This window comes from Bombus affinis, chromosome 4 (genome assembly GCF_024516045.1).
Source record: "Bombus affinis isolate iyBomAffi1 chromosome 4, iyBomAffi1.2, whole genome shotgun sequence".
Classification (NCBI taxonomy): Eukaryota; Metazoa; Arthropoda; class Insecta; order Hymenoptera; family Apidae; genus Bombus; species Bombus affinis.
The window spans coordinates 894,615-914,136 of NC_066347.1; the positions used below are offsets into that span (position 1 = coordinate 894,615).

General features: G+C 31.6%; 2 protein-coding genes across 4 annotated transcripts in view; both read left to right on the top strand.

The window, feature by feature from the left end:
- The window catches only part of LOC126915460 (GRAM domain-containing protein 2A-like), a 76,299-nt gene extending 72,269 nt beyond the window's left edge, over positions 1–4,030 (top strand). For all 3 annotated transcript variants that reach the window (XM_050720173.1, XM_050720174.1, XM_050720175.1), the window contains 4 exons: positions 435–588; positions 1,555–2,075; positions 2,763–3,033; positions 3,345–4,030. In XM_050720173.1, coding sequence (XP_050576130.1) covers positions 435–588; positions 1,555–2,075; positions 2,763–3,033; positions 3,345–3,458 — 1,060 coding nt within the window. In that variant the 3' untranslated portion in view covers positions 3,459–4,030. The remainder of the gene's footprint in view (positions 1–434; positions 589–1,554; positions 2,076–2,762; positions 3,034–3,344) is intronic.
- Positions 4,031–8,626: 4,596 nt separating this feature from the next.
- LOC126915459 (hemocyte protein-glutamine gamma-glutamyltransferase-like) lies at positions 8,627–19,454 on the top strand. Its single transcript, XM_050720172.1, has 8 exons — positions 8,627–8,791; positions 11,901–12,410; positions 13,174–13,400; positions 13,923–14,524; positions 15,665–15,762; positions 16,456–16,746; positions 17,477–17,637; positions 18,340–19,454. The coding sequence occupies exons 2-8, from the start codon at positions 11,936–11,938 to the stop codon at positions 18,622–18,624; spliced, it is 2,139 nt and encodes a 712-aa protein (XP_050576129.1). The 5' UTR covers positions 8,627–8,791; positions 11,901–11,935; the 3' UTR covers positions 18,625–19,454.
- The last annotated feature ends 68 nt before the right edge of the window (positions 19,455–19,522 follow it).

A 19,522-nucleotide genomic window follows, 5' to 3' on the forward strand; every position in this document is an offset into this window, starting at 1 on the left:
CTTAGATATTATTCCTTTAGTTCTCTATGGAAAAATATAAAATTACACATAAAAATCTTCAATTTAATTATGAGTAGATAAAATACTACTCTAACGTTTCGGTATCAAATTTTAGATGTATTTATCATTTGACGTGTTTATAATCAAATATATCGTCCATAAATTACTAATCTGTTTATCAAACTACATCAAAACTGTACTTTTCGCTATCTAGAAGATCTTTCTGGTTGAATATTTTATCGGCCATGTTCGAAGATGTGGAAAGTTCAATTTTTTATTAGGACCAAAGATAACTGATTATTCATATCTTTCAGGAAAGAATTACGATCTGTTTATTCTTATTTACCAACATTTACTTTATTGTGTCCACATTGATTTGTTAGATTAATTAATTTATTCTGTAATTAAGAAATTTCTATCTCTTTTTTTTTCAGTCATCTTTCCAAACCGCTCAGTAGAAGTACACCATCAATGGCAGCTGGTGGTGTTGTGCAGACTCCAGGGAAGGTTAGTAGATCTTCGTCCACATCGTCGCCAACGACTACCAGCAGCGCGAGACAGAAGAAATTCCACAGGCATTTCTCTCAGGTAATTCATAAGAGTTTCGCTCGTTCTCATTGATGTCTCACGTACACGACGCTACTTTCTTGAACTGGAACATCGTTACAACTTTACGATATTATCTTCTATCTATCGATCTTACATGGATGTTGTTTACTTTGGTTTGTTGTTTACTATAAATCGACAAGCATAATCTCCCTGGATCGCAACTAAAATCTTATCGCTTTATCGATAATAAATTTATACTTTAATTTTCTTTAAGTATATAAAAGAAATAAAAATTTTCACGTTAATTATCGAACTAATGATAAATATAGCGATAAATCCCACCTGTTTTTCATGTTTGATGCTTTGAATTGTCATTATAAAATGATTTCTATTTCATAAGCTTCATATTGATAACGAATAATAATAGATTTATTTTATATAAATCATAATGAGATAATCTCGTGAGAAGAATACGCGAGGTTGGGATTAACTATTTGGGTCAAAGCTCATAATTGGCGATGAGAATCACATTTTTACCTAGTTTCTTTTGCAACCGACATATTCTGGTCTTCTTTCAAGAAAACTTGATAAATTGTTTCTCGATACAATTCCGGACGTAACATATTCGTTGCTTATTATATAAAACATACTATTATATTATTTGATATAAAAGCTGGAAATTCTTGGAAGGTTTTGTAGTTATAAGACGTAGAGCACGGCACATAGCCATTTTCATGCTTTACTCTCAATATAAAACTTGACCCAGATCGGTAATCCATTTCGAAATTCCACGCCTGTCGATCGATCTACATCTATCGGCAACTATACTCCAACAAGACCAATCAATGAGGATAAACAAAACGTAAATGCTGAGATTGCAGCTATTTGGTGCCAACTAGTGACATTCGAGTATCACCATAATCACGTTTTGTTTACCTTTCCTGACTCTTCTCGTTGGGTAGAGTATGTATAGAAAACCTAATCTCAATCTACTATTCGATTCAGGTTGCTGCGGACGAACGGGTATTAAACTACTACAGTTGCGCGCTGGTAGGCGATATCTTGTTGCAAGGACACCTGTACATTACACCAAATTATTTCGCGTTCTACAGTAACGTGTTCGGCTATGTAACGAAGCTTTTGATACCTACAGTTTCCGTGTTGAAGATCAGTAAAGAGAAGACAGCACGAATCATTCCAAACGCTGTGGCAATCGCCACCGAAGAGGAGAGACACGTCTTCTGTTCTCTTCTATCCAGAGACTCGACCTTCAAGTTGATGAAACAGGTTTGGGACGCTGCGCTGGAGCCACAACCGTCGCCAACGATTCTACCGTTGACCACAGAGCAGAAGCTCCTCACCCCAAACGCGTTGGTTGTCGATGATTCCGAGGTGAATCCAGAGGAAGATGATTCCAGCATGTCTGAAAGCGGGACAGATCTGAATTCCAGACCGCCGACCATCTGCACCGACACTGATGCTGTCCCATTGAAAATTGTCAGGCCTAGTTTGCCACCACCTGCAAAGTAAATAAATGTTCTAGAAATATTCTTGTCATCTTCTTGTCTGCGGTCAGTTAGAATGCCGTTTATATAATAGCTCATGAAAGTATGCGAATCCTTGTAGAAACTTTTTTATGAATAATTATGTCTGTAATACGAAATATTTTGAAGTAGCGTCAACATCGTGGTAAGATATGTTTATACGATCATGTTTATATTGCTGAAGCTTGAAACGAATCTGAAAATGTATACAGCATTCACAAGGTATTTATTGCAAACGTAAATGCAAACGCAAAGTATTTCAACAATCATTAATCAATCCATAATATTGATAAACTACAATGTTTAGTCGGCTCATCTCTAGAACTATTTATATGTCTGAAAAAAAAACCATTTATATGTATAAGTTACATACTAATTTTTGACTGAATACACATATATTGTATGTATGAATCACTTGGAACTTACATTTATAGCCTGGTTTCAAATTTTACCAATATAACCATGACCGTATAGTTTTTATTACGTTTATCTTTTATTTTTTATTGTTAAATTTCATAAATCTTTCTAAGTAAACTGCTATCTGAATCATGTTAAATATATTCTATCTTATAAACAATTGTCAATCAAGATGCAGCTATCAAAAATTGTTTAATTATTCTCATAAGTCTTTTAATAATTACCTGCTAATTAATTTTTATATCTATTTAGGGTGGAACCATCACCGGTGCCGATACTTCCAGCAACGTCCAACAACTCCAACGCTGTTTTATCTTTGTTCACGGGTAGATTGAAGACTAGCACAGTGATTACCATACTGATAGTAGTCCTAGCAGCTCTATATATGTCGGCGGCTTTGATGATGATTCGCATCGACAGGTTACATACGGCGTATCTCAACCATCCGTTTGTTTCGCCGGAACGTTTCACTCAGGATCGACTTTTGCATTACCTTAATACAAACATTGATCAAATAGTAAAGGTATGATTACTTCACTGTAGAAAAATGGATGAAGTTATCCCATAAGCAGATTATCGATATATCTTTATGGATATAACTAAAATACTGGATATTAATATTATGGGCGAAAATATTTTTAAAGGGAAATTTTTTTTTAAACTGAAATGTAGAAAACAACACATATTTAGCTTTAAAATTAAATTTACTAAGGCCATTTGTCTATGTATCTATCTTCCCTGTAACTTTGACCTATCTTGTTCTTCCCCTGTAGTATCCATTCATGTAATTATCTAATGAAAAAATAGAACTATAATAAATATTCATTATTTTAGGTACGACAGAGTCTACAGATGTTGTCGCAGCAGTTCGTGTCGATGAGCCAAAACGGAGAAACCGAGCCGAGCGTATCCGGTGGCATGTTGGAACCGGAAGACGCTCCGAGTTAGCCCCCGACGAAGCTAAATAATTTAATGCAACCAAATAATATGAGTCCCCGTCGCATCGCTAGCGTATGAAGCGTCTCGTATTAATACGTCGGTTGTCTTCGTAATCGGCGTCGATTTATTATCGGCGTGCGAAAACGATCTCGATTCGATCAATTAATTAACGGTGTCGCTTCGACGGTCCTTAATAGGCAATTATTATCGTTAGACTATCTAGACTTACCTGAACAGGTTTCGAAGATAATAGGTTATTTAAAGTAAAAGAACAAAACAGACAAAAAGAAAGTAAATTATACACTAAAAATTTTTCGAACGCAGGGATCTCAACGATCGTAACGATCCTTCTACACTTAGATTGGAGGGCATGCGTAACTCGATTCTTAATTTTCAGTCACGCTTGCAGAATTTAAATAAGATGCTTAAAGGCTGTAACAAACGAAGTAAATGTAAAAAAGAAAAAATATAAGGAGCGTCGTATATACGATATACGTGTACGAGTGTGTGCTAGACAATTATATGTATGACAAGATGATGCGAAATGAATTGATGAATATGAAGTAAAAGAAAAAAAGAAATATTTGAATGCGCAACGCGAGCGAAGGGATTTTCGTTTTTGAAAACTAGTCACGTATTTATATATGCCCCACATACAACAAGAGTATAATGAACAAAAAAATGGAATATATATATAAATATAAATATTATAAAGAAGCTATATATGTGTATATATATATGTGTATACATACACATCATATATATATATATATATATATATACACATATATATACATATACATACATACATAGAATAATGCATATTTCGCGATTACTTGTTGATATTGTATATCTAAGATAGTTGAGGCACTACCTTTTTAATCGATACAACCGGCAAAGAATTACATTATAGAATTAACAAAGTGGTTATGCATTTCTGTCGTACCGAAAGCAAGAATAATGTGTTGTATCGCTACAAGAAATACCAAGAACGAAAAAGAAGTTTCTTAACAGACGAGCTTGTGCTGCAGTGTTCTGATCGTTCGGAATACACGCTATTTCGTCATCGAACATCGAATACTGCGCCTTCTAGACAAAAACAGTTAAAATGAAAAAAAAAAAAGAAAATAAACGAGATACTGCATTTCCCACGCACACTGGTGTTCCTACGAAAAAAAAATTTTTTCCGGTCGTTTATTCGGGATGATAACGAAAGAGTAGCTTTCTTCGTTTCTCTGTCTTTCCTTATCTTTTTCGTTTGCATTTTTTTTTTACTTGACTCCTTCGAGACGATTCTTGGTATGCGAAAGTGCTCGCGAAATATTCTATTCACTTATGAACATATTTCAATATCGTTGCACATGTTCTTCTATGTGTATGTAAAATAATGCGAAGAAACGATCGAACAAAGTGTTGTTATAATTGCGGTTAAAATATGGGATACGAGAAACGGGAGATTTGACTGTGATAGTAGGATCGAGGATCGAATTTTGTTAAAACACGACCGCGTTTGACAGATTCGTCGTGTTCGTCCCATCGAAACAAAAATGAAATTAATAAGTAAAACTAAAGTAAATGAGAGACTGGTTATTACGATCGGACCAAAAAAAAAAAGAAGAATGTCGTAAACGCGGTCGTCATTGCGCGAGATCGCGCGGGATCTAAAAAGAAATGCTGTTACGTTATTTACCTGATATTTATAAAAACTAAAAAAAATGCACGTACGATGATGCGAAATTCAATTGAACCGTTGTTTTTCGATACGATTATCATTTATTACGATTAAATCATTGCGATTGTATTTACCGATAAACGGCGTTAATTTTTAATTACTTGAACATGTATTATACCTTTGCTATTGTTCGTCGTTTTATTGTCATTACGTTCGCGAAACGTATATTCTAAATTGTAAGAAAGAGAAAGTGAAAAGATATAAAAATATGGGGGATATATTTATCTGGTGGCAATTTAGTGGACTATCTAATTTATTTTAATTTAGTCTTTATGAGTTTCTAATTACGAATTTATAGTTTGAATCTTTTTGTGTACTTTACCTTTACGTTGATTAAATTTGCTGGAATTTGCAGTTGCGAATTGTATATGCCTTTTTAAAGTATTGCTTATTCAAGGAGGAGGAGATATACTTGTGCCTGGCGTGTGCCGTAATGGAGAAATATCGGCTGCATTCTAAAATAGGAAATGAAACACAAGAGCATACGTGTATATGAAGCAAAAAATGCTGGAATTCGTTCGTCAGGCGATTTACATCGAATACTATTTTATCTTTTTTTGATAGATTGAATGTTTTGAAATTGGACGATGTTAATATGATATAAAAAATTAATGAAAATTGGACGACGCTCGCCATTTGAAAGCGAACAAAATTTAGGGGAAAAATAGAAAACTATTTAATAAAATTTATGCCAAATGTCGGATCTATTGTACTTCTCGTATAAAGAACAAGAAATTGTTTTGTAAAAACTTATCTGTTACTGTAAATTCACTAAAAATGACGTAGTCGAACAATTCACAGAGCGATTGAATGGAGAAAATATTTTTTAGAATGACTAGTTGGCGATAATTATCCATTTGATCTAGCTTTGGATCTTGTTACGTAAAATTTTAAACGGAAACAGGTCTGTAAAGGGACGAATGGTTTCTCTCTTTCCGTTCTCGTATGAATATCATTCGCCTTAATCCTGTGTATTGTTAGACCAATGCTCAACGTACGACTCATTATTCCTAGAATATGTATCCGTATATAACAGCTCTTGATTTGTACTTGTTCTATATGTGCGAACTGTCGTGACGACGTCAATTGAATTTGCTGTACTTTTCAGAATCTGATGCTATTAAATTTGATCAAATTGACAGAATTGATCAGTATTGAATACTTTCAAACATAATAGGTCAAAGTTGTCTGTTTCGTATTTCTGTATATTTTTAATTTTTGAAATAAAACAATAATTATTTATTTGAGAGAATACAGAATACTTTCATTTGATTTTTTTTGATTTAAAAGGATTGGAATTATTATTGAACTTTATCAGTTAATATTTGTACTATCATTGTTTGTTCTTTTTATAACGTTAATGTTAGAAAAGCTCTTAGATTCGTTTAATTGTTACAAGATATTATTTAATCTCATAGTTCATTGTAAATTCCAGGTAAAATTTTATGTATTTCCAATTTTTAGTAAACTTGCTGTTAAGCATTTGTAACGTAGTTAACATAATTATGATATTATTATAATATTTAAGTTATTAACTTGCGCTGTAAATACTGTACTATTTTACATTCATGCTAATGTCTCACTTTGTCGCCCTGTAAGTAATTATATCTTTACATTCAAAGGCACAATGTTTTACAACAGTAATATCAATAGGGGAAGTAACTTTGTTTCCCAATAGTATTTAACTAGAATAATATAACAGCTTTTCTGGTTTTCTAATTTATATTATTTTCCATTTATTCTTACATATTTTCTAAATTTCGTGATTTATATTTTTTTGATATTAACTAGTTCATTTGTAATTATTCATATTTTTAGTAAGAAACCAGCATCTTTCTTGTAAATTCTAAATTATTGTTATTAAAAACAAGGGAAATCAGTCTTATATATGAATAAAGTTTGGGCAGCACTACCTTATAAAATAATTTTATTTTTAATTATGTTTAGTCTATTTACTATTTTATGAATGTCCCGCAAAATATTTAAAAATCTTAAAGAAAAAACGTGATAAATTACATCTCCATAAATAAAATTACGCTTATCAAAAATACGCTTTTAGATTTCTCTTTGTATTTGATTTCGAGACTAAATGTACGCTTATGTAGATATGCCACCTACTTTTAAAATACTTGTATCTTTAGATCTAATTGTTTTCTTCTTTCCAACTATGTCAAAAGTGGATTTATCATGTTTGTTCTGTGTGGAATCTACATATGCAAATCAATGTACATTTGATCAAGATCTCCAAGAACTAAAGAACAAATATATTCATCGAATATACAATTCAAATAACCTCAATGTGTCTCTGCTCAATTGTCAATCAGATTTTGAAAATGTATAGCTTTCGTTAACAAATTGTATCCTCTGCGTAAATAAGAAAAAAGGAAATTTGTCAAACCTGACATAGATGTGTTTAGAATGCATTTAAAAACGCGTGCCGGTTCCTAGTGAAAAATATTTAGCGCGCGACGATATAAAAAAGAAAAATAAAGGTTTTAGGAACGAAAGAAAAGAAGATAAATAAAAGACCGTACAATTGGAAAATTACAGACAGACCAATAATTTACAACATAATTTGTGTAGTCCGATAAAACGGAGCGCAAATAAATTTATGGAAAATTGAAACATGCATTTTCTTCCTTCTTTCAGCCCCTTCGTCTACGTGTAACGATATCAATCGTGTGGAAAACCGCAATATCCCTCTACATTTACATTATGAGCTAATTAGCGATGTATGTCAAGACGATAAGATAATATTCCTTTAATATTTCCTTTCTATTGACATTCATAAAAACGAGAATTAAGTACATACATTTTTTTTTATTTTCAATGTTTGTTATTGGAAACTCTATTAATAATGTTTGGATTAAATCAAGCTGTGAGTGCTAGATGTTTATCTCATCTGGAGTGGATTAATGTCTACCATAGTATTTTAAAAAGTAAAAATTGCACAGCTATTTTGAAAACACAAGGACTTACACAGAAATTAATATGAAATGAGTTTTTTTCCAATAGAAAAAAGTTTTATCATTTTGTTTTTTATAGATGATAATAATCATAGGATTACATTTTGTATATATCACTATACATAAAAAAGAATTAGACATCATTGGTATAAATTTTTATTCAAATCAAATTTTTATTTTAGTTATTATTTACTTTCTCTATGTTATTTTAAATAACATTATTTGACGAATGATACATTTGGAAAATAAGTTACTTTTTTTATTGAGATTTATATTATATAGCGTTTGTTTTTTTTGTTTTATCAAGAAAACATAAAGATGTTTATTTTTAATAAACGTACTCTAGCGGTACATGATTGTTCTACAGAAAAAAAGGATTTAACAAAATTAATGTCATACCTGTCGACTAAAATGAAAAGAATCGCTTGATGATATCTTGTAAAATTGGTGGCTGAAAAATCGGAAGCTGGTACACGTGCAGCTCGTACGCGCCGTAGTGGGGACTGCAGTTAGCTTGAAGGAAGCTGTTCGTATAAAAAGACAGAACATGAGTGTCAGTTTAGAGAGTGTAAGTTGGTTATTAATGGTGGTCCGTTCCTTGTATCCAGGATCAAAGAAACGTCTTTAATTTTTCGACCGAATTTGTAAGTAAAAAATTGTATCTTTCCTACCTTTTTATTTTTACGGCACTGTTATGAAATTAATCTCATTTATTTTTATAACGTTTTTTTATTTTTGTAATTTTTGCTAACCTTAATTTGACAGAACGAGATCGGAAGAAAATTAAATTGACAGTTATAACAATTATTCACGAGAAAATTACTTTGTTTGCATCCTTAGTTGAATATTTCATTTGTTAACTTTTTATATACAATTTTCTACCAAATTTTCTACTTACTTTTCATAGTGACAGTTTGAGACTTATTATTAAAATATGTTAAAATATGTTAAAATATGTTGGCCTTAATTTATTACGTAATTTTATTGTATAAAAGCCGAAGCAAATGTATTTATCAGAAAACGAAAAGTTTAAAAAAAAAAAAACTGGGAATTACCGTAATCTCATAGAATGTTTATGCGGATTATACTTGCTCTTAAAATGGTATCAGTATTAAATCCATGGACAAAAACGTACATATAAAGATTAGCTTTATACCAATGATATAATTTGTTCATTTGTCTCTCTTTGGTATGGGAAATCTGAGATCGAAGAAGTGCGTGAATCATTTTCGAGAGTCGTTGATTCCATTCAGGGGTGAAACACGCCCGTTTTATAAGGCAGTTCACGTTTTGAGGTTCGATCCCGGATATTTACGCAACAATTGGATGAATCAAAGGTAAATTCCGAGCTGTCTTGGAAATGAAAACGCGTCTGGTATTTGGGGACAAGGCTTATTTGCCATGCTCAAAGCCTCGTGATTACCTTTACTGTTCATTCTCGGAAATGCAAACTGCAATTTAGGTTTCGACATGTGCCTACGTTTAAAATCATAAGAAATTGAATTTTCATTGATATACTAGTTAGTCAGTATTACTGAAATACTTCAATATAGAAATAATTTTAATTTCAGGATGTTTCGTTTGATTTAGTTAATATTTATAATTTAATACTGCGATAATATAATTAGTTATATATTTATTATTCGACATATAAAATATTACAGTAGTTCGATTTAATTTGATGGACATTTAAAAATATGACCAAAGTTTGGCAATTTATTAAGCTTTTATCTTTGCAAATATGTATAATCATTTTTTTACAGAATCGTTTTTGAAAACGAAATTAAAATTTCAATTTTTTTATTAGTCATAAAGTTGAAACATAGAGAAGGATACTATACGTGATGATTGTCACGTATCTAGAAAATATGGGTGTAATAATTGTGGACTTAATAATAATAAAATTTTAAATTTTTAATAATAATTTTATATTTTAAATTTTTATATTTTTATATAATTTTAATTTTAATAATTTTAAATAATAATTTTAAATTTTTCGTGCAAATGTAAGCCATAATTATTCATATTAAAACAAGGAAGAAAATACATACATAATTTGAAGCAATTCGTATCATTCGAAACGGGCATGCAAAATTTAATTCTTGTCTTGCGAATTTCAAGAGACAAAATTTAAGAAAATGTATCTCCAACAGATACTTGGATATTGATAACGCCTCATACTTATTTTGTATATCGTGATACTAAAATAAATACATATAATCGTTACGCATTTCGATAAAATTGGACCGCCTCTGGTTTTATCGAACGTTTAATTCCATGTATTCGTTGCATCATCAAATTGAAACGATAAACGTTTAAACAGATTTTACTCTTCCAAAATTAACATTTTCAGTTAATACAGGCAAAACGAAGTAGATCAAAAACTTTGACATTTTCATAATTGCAAACGCATCGTACGAATGTGAATTTCTAAACAAGGTGAGAATTGTTGCGCAACTATCGTTCGACATTTACGGCTCGATTTCTTTTAAATAAGAAGTCAATTCTTTTCCAGCATAAAGCTCATTGCCGTCATATTTTTCTCATTTCCTGGCATTCCAGTTACGAATACGTAAGGTTTCGAAGAATTTATCGCGAAGAATGCTTCCTGTTCTTTCACGTGCACTTGAACCTAAACATTAACATGAATGAAAGTAGTATTATAAATTTACGATATACTACACAGCATGAATGAGAACATAGTTATTTCTAGCGAGCATAGTAATGCATTCACTAATGATTTTTCGCAATGATCAGTAGCTTCGGTAGTATTGTGTTCTTATCAGCTCATACTATACCAGAAATTTAATGAATCACTTGAATTATCAAATTATTACTAAATTTCTGAGCCATTACACATACAGTTTGACTAATCAACCTATTATCGACCTTATTTTATTTAATGGGAGTACCCCATTATTTTATGTAATGTATTATTATTATTTTATTTATAGTATTATTTTATGTAAATATATGTATTATTAATAAATATATTTTACTTAATAATTATCTTTTTTTTTATACAGTGTTTATTTTTACCAGGTTTTGTGTATTACATATTTGTATTTTCCATTATAAACTATACTAGAACTAAACTATAAACTATACCATATATACTATAACTATAAACTATACCAACTATACCAGAACTAAACTAAACTATACCATATAAACTAACATTATAAACATATTTATATTTTCCATTATATAATGAATTCGGTTGTGAGATGGTGTGATAGCCATGCGATGTTACAATTTTTTTTTTCTAGGTTTACACTTGTAACTTAGATCTAAGTCGCTGTAGAGCTTATGTACGATATTGTTTCTTTTTCTTTCCATCTCTGTCCTGAAACCCTGGTCGCAAAAACAGGACAGTACTTGATAATTATCTATTTTCTTACAAATGATTATTTCAATTGATAAGATTTTTCTGCATAAAGAAGATTGCATATTTCGAAACATACACGTGCACACAATTTACTGCTCCACTTTGACGATTTCGAGTTGCGACACTTTGAAATACGTGTACGATTTACATATGTATATGACACTGCTTTATATTTGCTCTCCTAGATTACCACATGAAACTATAATAACCATCGAATAATATTCAATATTATTTCATCTCTCGATATAATATCATATCTTTTATTCCAATGGCAAATTTCTATAAACTTATCGTTCATATTACCACCTCATCTCTCTCTTTCTCCAATATAGACATTTATAGATACTCTTAACAATTTCTTTTAGTCAGAAGCAACCAAAGAAAAACCAAAGTCGCCAAAATGTCGTCGGAAGAGGCATTAGTCGTCGAAATGGTGCACCTTTACGAAAAAGAAAACGCAAAGGTCCATCACACCATCAGCTATGAATTGGTACATCTTGAACCAGCGACCCCTGTTCTTAGAAGAGGCCAATCTTTCCATGTAGCCTTAAGGTTCAATCGAGAATACGTGGCTGAAACGGATATCGTTAGATTGCTCTTTAGTTTTGGACCAAATCCGAACGTTCTTAGAGGAACCAGAGGAATAAACACCATCACCAATAGAGACAATTATTTGACTGATTTGGAGGCATGGGGTGTTCGTTTAGTGGGTATCAATGGCGTTGATTTGACCGCGGAAGTAAGAAGCCCTATTGATAGCCCTGTTGGCATATGGCAATTAAATGTGGAGACCACCATCGTAGGAAGTAAAAAACAACCAAATATCTATAATTACGACAAGGACATTTATCTGCTTTTTAATCCGTGGATAAAAGGTATGACATTGTGTTTGATATTTAATTATAGCGAGTACAAAGAGCAAAGAGTATTGGCTCATTTTTATAATATTTGTATAACATTTATTACGTTTCATTTTAATAAATTTTTATAATCGTATGCAGGTGCTATTACTTTATTTAGTTTACTCGAAATTTAGCATAGAATTAAATTTCTGTTTTCTCTTAATCTTTTGATTGTTTTTAAATACAAAATGAATGTAAAGATATTTCGAAGATATAAAGGAATTAAGAAATTGGTAATAAGCCAAATTCTTTTAAAGATCAAGGTTTCATCTCCGAAAATAAAAATCTTTCGCATAAAAATGATATAATTATATTACGTTAAACGTAGGAGATCGTAAAACAGATTTACAAGCTAACATAAATGTTCACATTACGTTTAGAACCCACCTGCATTTTTCGAATAATATTAGTGTTCTTGAGTTAATATTTTGGAGAATGTTAATATCCCAAATTAACATATAATTTATAGAACTCGATTTGACAATGATCTAAACTTGATCACAGTTTTTATATAATATACCGATCATGAATATGTTTTTAAATTCACAACTATAATATACTTCAACTATACTTTGATTATATTAATTATGCTTACTCTTATCTTAGGAGTATTAATATAATTTAATTTTTATATAAATATGTAGAATGTATAAAATAATATTATCTTATGAATTTTGAGAATTCCATGAATCTCTGAATTTTCTGAACTTATGTTATATTCTTGTTTTATTTTCAGAGGATTTAGTATTCATGGAGGATGAGCAGTTGTTGGACGAGTATGTTCTAAATGATGTTGGAAAAATATGGGTTGGCTCATGGGGAAGTGCACGTGGTAGAGAATGGGTGTTTGGACAATTCGATGCTTGTGTGCTTAAATCTTGTGAATTGCTGCTAGAAAGATCCGGCATCAAAGCTAATTCCAGAGGGGATCCAGTTCAAATGTGTAGAGCTATTTCGAGAATCGTAAGTTCGATTGCTATTCAATCACGAGCGAAGTAAGTTATAAATGTAAATCGGTTCTACATAAATCCCTCTACATTAACTGGATCAAATGTCAGGTTATATCAGATTTCTCATTTGTAGAATTTGTAATTAAAGAATATAAAGAACCACAAACACTTTCCCTTCGACAAAATTCAATTCTGTCAAAGATGTTGATTCTTTCTCAATCTTTCACTACAGTTCATTTGTGTAACAAACTCGTCTTTTGCTATTTATTATTTTACTTAAGTTTTGCAACGATTAACCGTATCCCAGGAATTTCCTAAATATTATTACCTTTAATCGAACATATACGTATATATTTTCCGTATCCGATACCAAAAGATCTTGAGACAAGAAACTTAATTGTTCGTCAAGTCCTTAATCTGAACTTCTTTCTCCTTTTATCATACCATCGAATAATTGATTTTTATTCTTTCCTTCAGAACCACAATTTTCATATAGTATCTCCTAATAATTGATCGATCGATACTCTTCTTGCAGGTAAATTCCAACGATGACAGAGGTGTGGTGACCGGTCGCTGGGATGGTGACTACGCTGATGGTACAGCTCCAGCCGCTTGGACAGGTAGCGTGCCGATTCTCGAACAATTCTTAGAGACAGGCGATTCAGTCAAATACGGACAATGTTGGGTATTCGCTGGTGTTGTGACCACCGTCTGTCGTGCTCTTGGTATACCGTCCAGAGTGGTTTCAAATTTGGTATCGGCCCACGATGCGAACGCCTCGCTTTCCGTCGATCGTTATTACACCAAAAACAACGAGGAACTTGATTACGATCCAAACAATCTCGATGGCGAAGATTCCATATGGAATTATCACGTTTGGAACGACGTATGGATGGCTAGACCAGATTTGCCTAAAGGTTACGGTGGTTGGCAGGCGATCGATGCAACGCCACAAGAACCTTCAGGAGGCATGTATCAGTGCGGACCAGCTTCTGTCGAAGCCATCAAACAAGGAGTCGTTGGTTATAATTACGACGTGACGTTCATGCTGGCTTCGGTGAATGCCGATTTGATGAGATGGATGGAGGATTCTGAGAGCGAGCTGGGATTCAGGAAAATCGACTGTAATAAATATCAGTGAGTATATATATTAAAAAGCTATTCGAAGCAGCAATTCAAAAATAAGAATTGATTTTGTAAGAAGAGAATATAAAATTAGCAGATTTACAATACGATAACGTAAAATATGAGTTTGCTTAAAAATGCCCAGTCTACTTATGACCGATAACACAAAAGTAATATATATATATATGAAGCTCAATCTTTTTCATATATAAATTTGATGTATGCTGATGTCATAGAACATGAAGATTACCAACGAAAACATTAGCAAGTCAATAGCGTCATCGTCTTTGTCGTCAGAATCGTTAATTATAAAATAAACATCCAACTCTGCTAGCATCGATTTTCTTTTTGACTCATCAGCTTGTTAAAAATCGTGATTGCAGTGGTAATGTTGACCTTGATGTCTTTAGTATGAATATCACCGTATATTATCAGTTTATATACACACTGTTAAAAGCTAATCGAAAGGAATTGATACGTAGAATTGCACAATCGTACTTTTTGGAATACTTTGGTTTATAATCTAGTTTTAAATCCCCTATAGATAGATCTTTCTCACGACTGTTTTATCCTAGAAGAGGAATTTTACGAATTAATAGCTGCTATTAAATGAATCAGTTAATAACACGGCAATAAAGTGAAATTACAAAATAAAATAATATAATAACAATGGGTATTATAAAACCATTTTCTAAGCATATAGACTGATGGTGACATAACTTTAAGTCCTGTGGCGTTTTGGAAAGTGGAATGTTAAACGATATTAACGGTAACATTATTTGAAAAACAAATTTATCGATCGGATTCTTAGCATATTTTTTAATTAAGTAACTTTGAGGAACATGAAAAATACTCATACACTGCACGTTTCTTAATCGTGCATTCTCTAACATATTTCGTGATTGACAAAAATTATAATGTATTGAGAAACGTTATAGTAAAAGATATATCGTAAATACAAAATGAAAGTTTTACTAGAATTAATTACAATAGAAATGGCCTAATTATCATAAGTTATCGATGGCCTTGGGGACATGGAACACGTAAGAAACTTAATGTATTTCTTATGTATCGATTTGTATAGAAAAGCATATCTTATATGCTCCTCTTCTATTTGAAGAAAATTTAAATCATTATTTCTATTTTTGATAGCATTGGCCGGATGATCTTGACGAAAGCACCTTGGATTTTCGATCCCAATGGCGACAGGGACAGAGAGGAGATAACATCTATTTACAAGGCAAAAGAAGGTAAATAAGAATCTATTGAACGATATTCATCGATATTTGAATATTTTGCATATTACAGTACATGTTTAGAAAGTTTTTAACGCTACACTTGTTTTAAACTTCCCCTCTTTATATCTGCATCTTCTACAATGCAATTTCTTTATCAATTCTTTTTCTTACAATTAGAAAAAGATGATACACCGAGCTGAAAGTAGAAACAGACAATATGGAGCGGACATACATAGTGTGATAGGAGTCAATGAGTATGAGTAATAGGAATAGATGTATATTTTTAAATGGACCTGATCCAAACCCCTGCGGCTGTCATCAATCTTTTAAGCTGTTATATCTATTTAAACATTTAAACTCAACGAACTCCTTTAACTCTTATGGTGGAATTTGTTGAACTTTAGATGCAATGAAACTTTGAACCTCAAGATTGACTAACTCGTTCGAATTCCACCAATATCTTTCAAGCAGTTTTGAAATAAATTTTTCACTCTTCATAACACGTAATTGAAAAATAGTTGTAATACCACAATTACTTAATTCTCTTAAATTCTTTTTATCTGTACTCTTTAACGATTCTCTAGAACATCCATATTTTAAAAAATCATACGAAATCTGCAAAATTGCATCTTTGCGAATTTATAAAAATTTCCATGAGAAGTTACGAATCGATTATTTCAACTCTGGTAATTTATTTACATTCAGGAACGGAAGTTGAGCGACTGACTCTGTACAGAGCCGTACGCAACACAGAACTGGCGAAGAGATTCTACTCTTTGCCCTCACCTGCGAAGGAAGATGTCGAGTTCGATCTCGTGGATATCGAACGAGTGAACATCGGACAACCATTCGCAGTTGTGGTGAACATGAAGAATAAATCGGACCAGATACGTACTATTCAAGCTGTTCTATCTGCTGGTAGCGTGTACTATACGGGAATCAAAGCGCATTTGGTAAAGAGAGCGTCTGGTGACTTTGTTCTCCAACCACATGCCAGTAAGTTTATTAATTCCTTTATTTAGATTTTTATAATTTACTGATCCTTTTTAGACAGTTAAGTCGTTTACTGAATTTTATTTTATATCAAGTTGTTAGAATCTTTATTTAATTTTTATGTCATGTCTATCATTGAACTGGAAACTTTTATTTGGTTTCTTATTAGATGTTAGATTTTTATTCAGCTGAGAATCTTACTATCGCTAAGAATTATGTTATTATTATTTATTTATTTATTATTGCTTAGTCCGTGTCTTTCGGTTTTGGACAAACTTTCGGTTTTACATCTCTTATACCTATTTCGTTTCCTTATACATCTGTATATCTACCTCCCCTCCTATTCACTCTATTATATACCTCTTATCCCTTAATTATTCTATCTCTAAAAACTAAAAACTAATGACTAAGAAAAACTATTGCAACTTTTGGGCTTTTGCCTTCTTGCTGTGCTTCCTTCTTGTCGTTCTTCCCCGTCTTGTATTGCCTCTTTTTTCTCTATTATTGCTATTAAGAATTATGTATTTATTTATTTACTTATTTGTTTTTCAATTACTGTAGTTCAAACATATGACAAATTGATGATGATTATGCGTATATCATAGTAATTCTTTAACGTTCTTACAGTAAAATATTTCTTTTTATAAATTAGGTTAGTATATGATTTCGAAGATATTCGTATGTATTCCTCGTCCCATTTTTTGGTGATGACTCAGATCTAATTTATTCTCAGGCGAACAGTTAAGGCTCAGAGTTACAGTGGATGATTATCTGGACAAGCTTGTGGAGTATTGTAATATGAAATTGTATTCCATCGCTACGGTCGTGGAAACCAAACAGACGTGGGCTGACGAAGATGATTTTCAGGTCTTGAAACCGAGCATCACGGTCAAGGTAAAGTAAACGATTGATCTGTACTAGCATGATATAATCACGTGAAATTCTCGTCCAATTGAAATTGAATATTTGAAAGAAAAAGGGAAAGTACAGTAAAGACTTTCATATTCAAACTCATAAGGCGAACAAAATGTGCCAATGAATTTCCAAATAATACAACAATCATCCTTCTGATACATAGAGCCGTACTGACTTGGTCGGCTGGGACTTGAGTTTATAACTGCGCGGAGTTCCTCAGTTCGATTCTCGATATTCCAAAGACCGAATTGCATTGTTAATAGCTTATTTTCATCTCTATTTATCTTGGCTTAGTATTATGAACTTTGTGTACATGATGCCAAATGTGAGGAAATATAAGATAGTATGTATGAATTTCAGGAATTATGTAATATACATATATATAACTTTCCTGATACTGAATTCCATTCATTCTAGAAAATTGCCAGTTCGTTTCAATATTTAAATATCCAACTTAATATCTGAAGATTGAAGATTCAATTCTTTTTGATTGCTCAATTACACATAAATTAATGAACGCAAGTAAATGTGTAGAGTTACATTCCTTTTATACCTCAAGTCATTTAAGGCCTTTTAATAATGCACATCGCATAAACTTGCATTTCTAATTTTTAATCCATTAATCAATTAATATTGGAATAATTATATTTTAGAATTAATGTTTGTTATCGTTAATATTAGATCGACGGCGAACCTGTAGTAGGAATACCATCGATTATCAGCCTTAGATTCAAAAATCCCCTGAAGAGAGTATTAACGCAGTGTACGTTCAATTACGCTGGCCCCGGGTTAACAAGGAACAAGACTCTAGCGTTCAGAGATATCGAACCTGAGGAAGACGTCTACGTGGAACATCAATTAATTCCTCAAAAGGCTGGCGCACAGAAGATCATTGCCACATTTACTTCGAAAGAGCTAGTTGATGTCACAGGATCAGCTGCCATCGATGTTCTTGACGAGGATTAATAAGATTGTCCGAATTCGTTTACATTTTTCGAACGATTACATTCGAATATATTTTTATTCTCATATCGATATGTATTAATTAAAAAACGTATGTATATACCTAAAAATATCAATGTATAATATCAATGTGGTCACGTTCCATCCAATCATTACTAGACTCTGGATGCTTATACGTGTTTCTGGAAAAACTATACGATATATTTTATCAGTCAATTAATATAATATAAAAATTCTAAATGCTTTCGTTCCAAACGCGTAATGAATGAAAATTATGCGTAGTAATATCTAGGCTGTAGATGTTTGTTGGAGAAATTCATATTTTACATAATTTTTAAGAACACAAATATTTTACTTTATGAATATATTAAAGAAATAGAATCTAATTAGAGGTTCATTTCACCTATCAAATATTATGCACTTTAGTTTGCATATTTTATCTCTTACATTTTTTATAAATGCATAAACACCCGCAATTTAGTAATATAAATTCCTTTTGGCTCCCATTACCCTATTATCAGGTTTATTTTTATATATAATATTAATAATTATGTATATTTAGAATGTGATTATATATTGTGATATTTAAAAAAATATTATATTACTAATTATCATTAATTATGATATCACATTACGTAATTTGTATTCCTTACTTTTTTTCAATTTTGATGCACATTTGTTTTTTCAATAAATTTAAATATTTGTGTTTCCAAGCGTGTGTTGCTGGACTCTGAAATTCGTGAGTTATTTGATACGTATGGTATATATTGTTACAAGCAAGAAGTAGTTTTGTATATTTAATAATGTCTACCAATAAATGATGTTTTCTTATCTTTTATGCATTTTTTATCCATAGAATGACGTATATGATGACATAATTATCTTATTTCGATTTTATTTA

Coding starts and splice junctions, on each gene's coding strand:
- LOC126915459 (XM_050720172.1), top strand. CDS start 11,936: ATGTCGTCGGAAGAGGCATTAGTCGTCGAAATGGTGCACCTTTACGAA. Junction 16,747..17,476: donor TGTTCTCCAACCACATGCCA/GTAAGTTTATTA, acceptor ATTTATTCTCAG/GCGAACAGTTAAGGCTCAGA. Junction 17,638..18,339: donor AACCGAGCATCACGGTCAAG/GTAAAGTAAACG, acceptor CGTTAATATTAG/ATCGACGGCGAACCTGTAGT.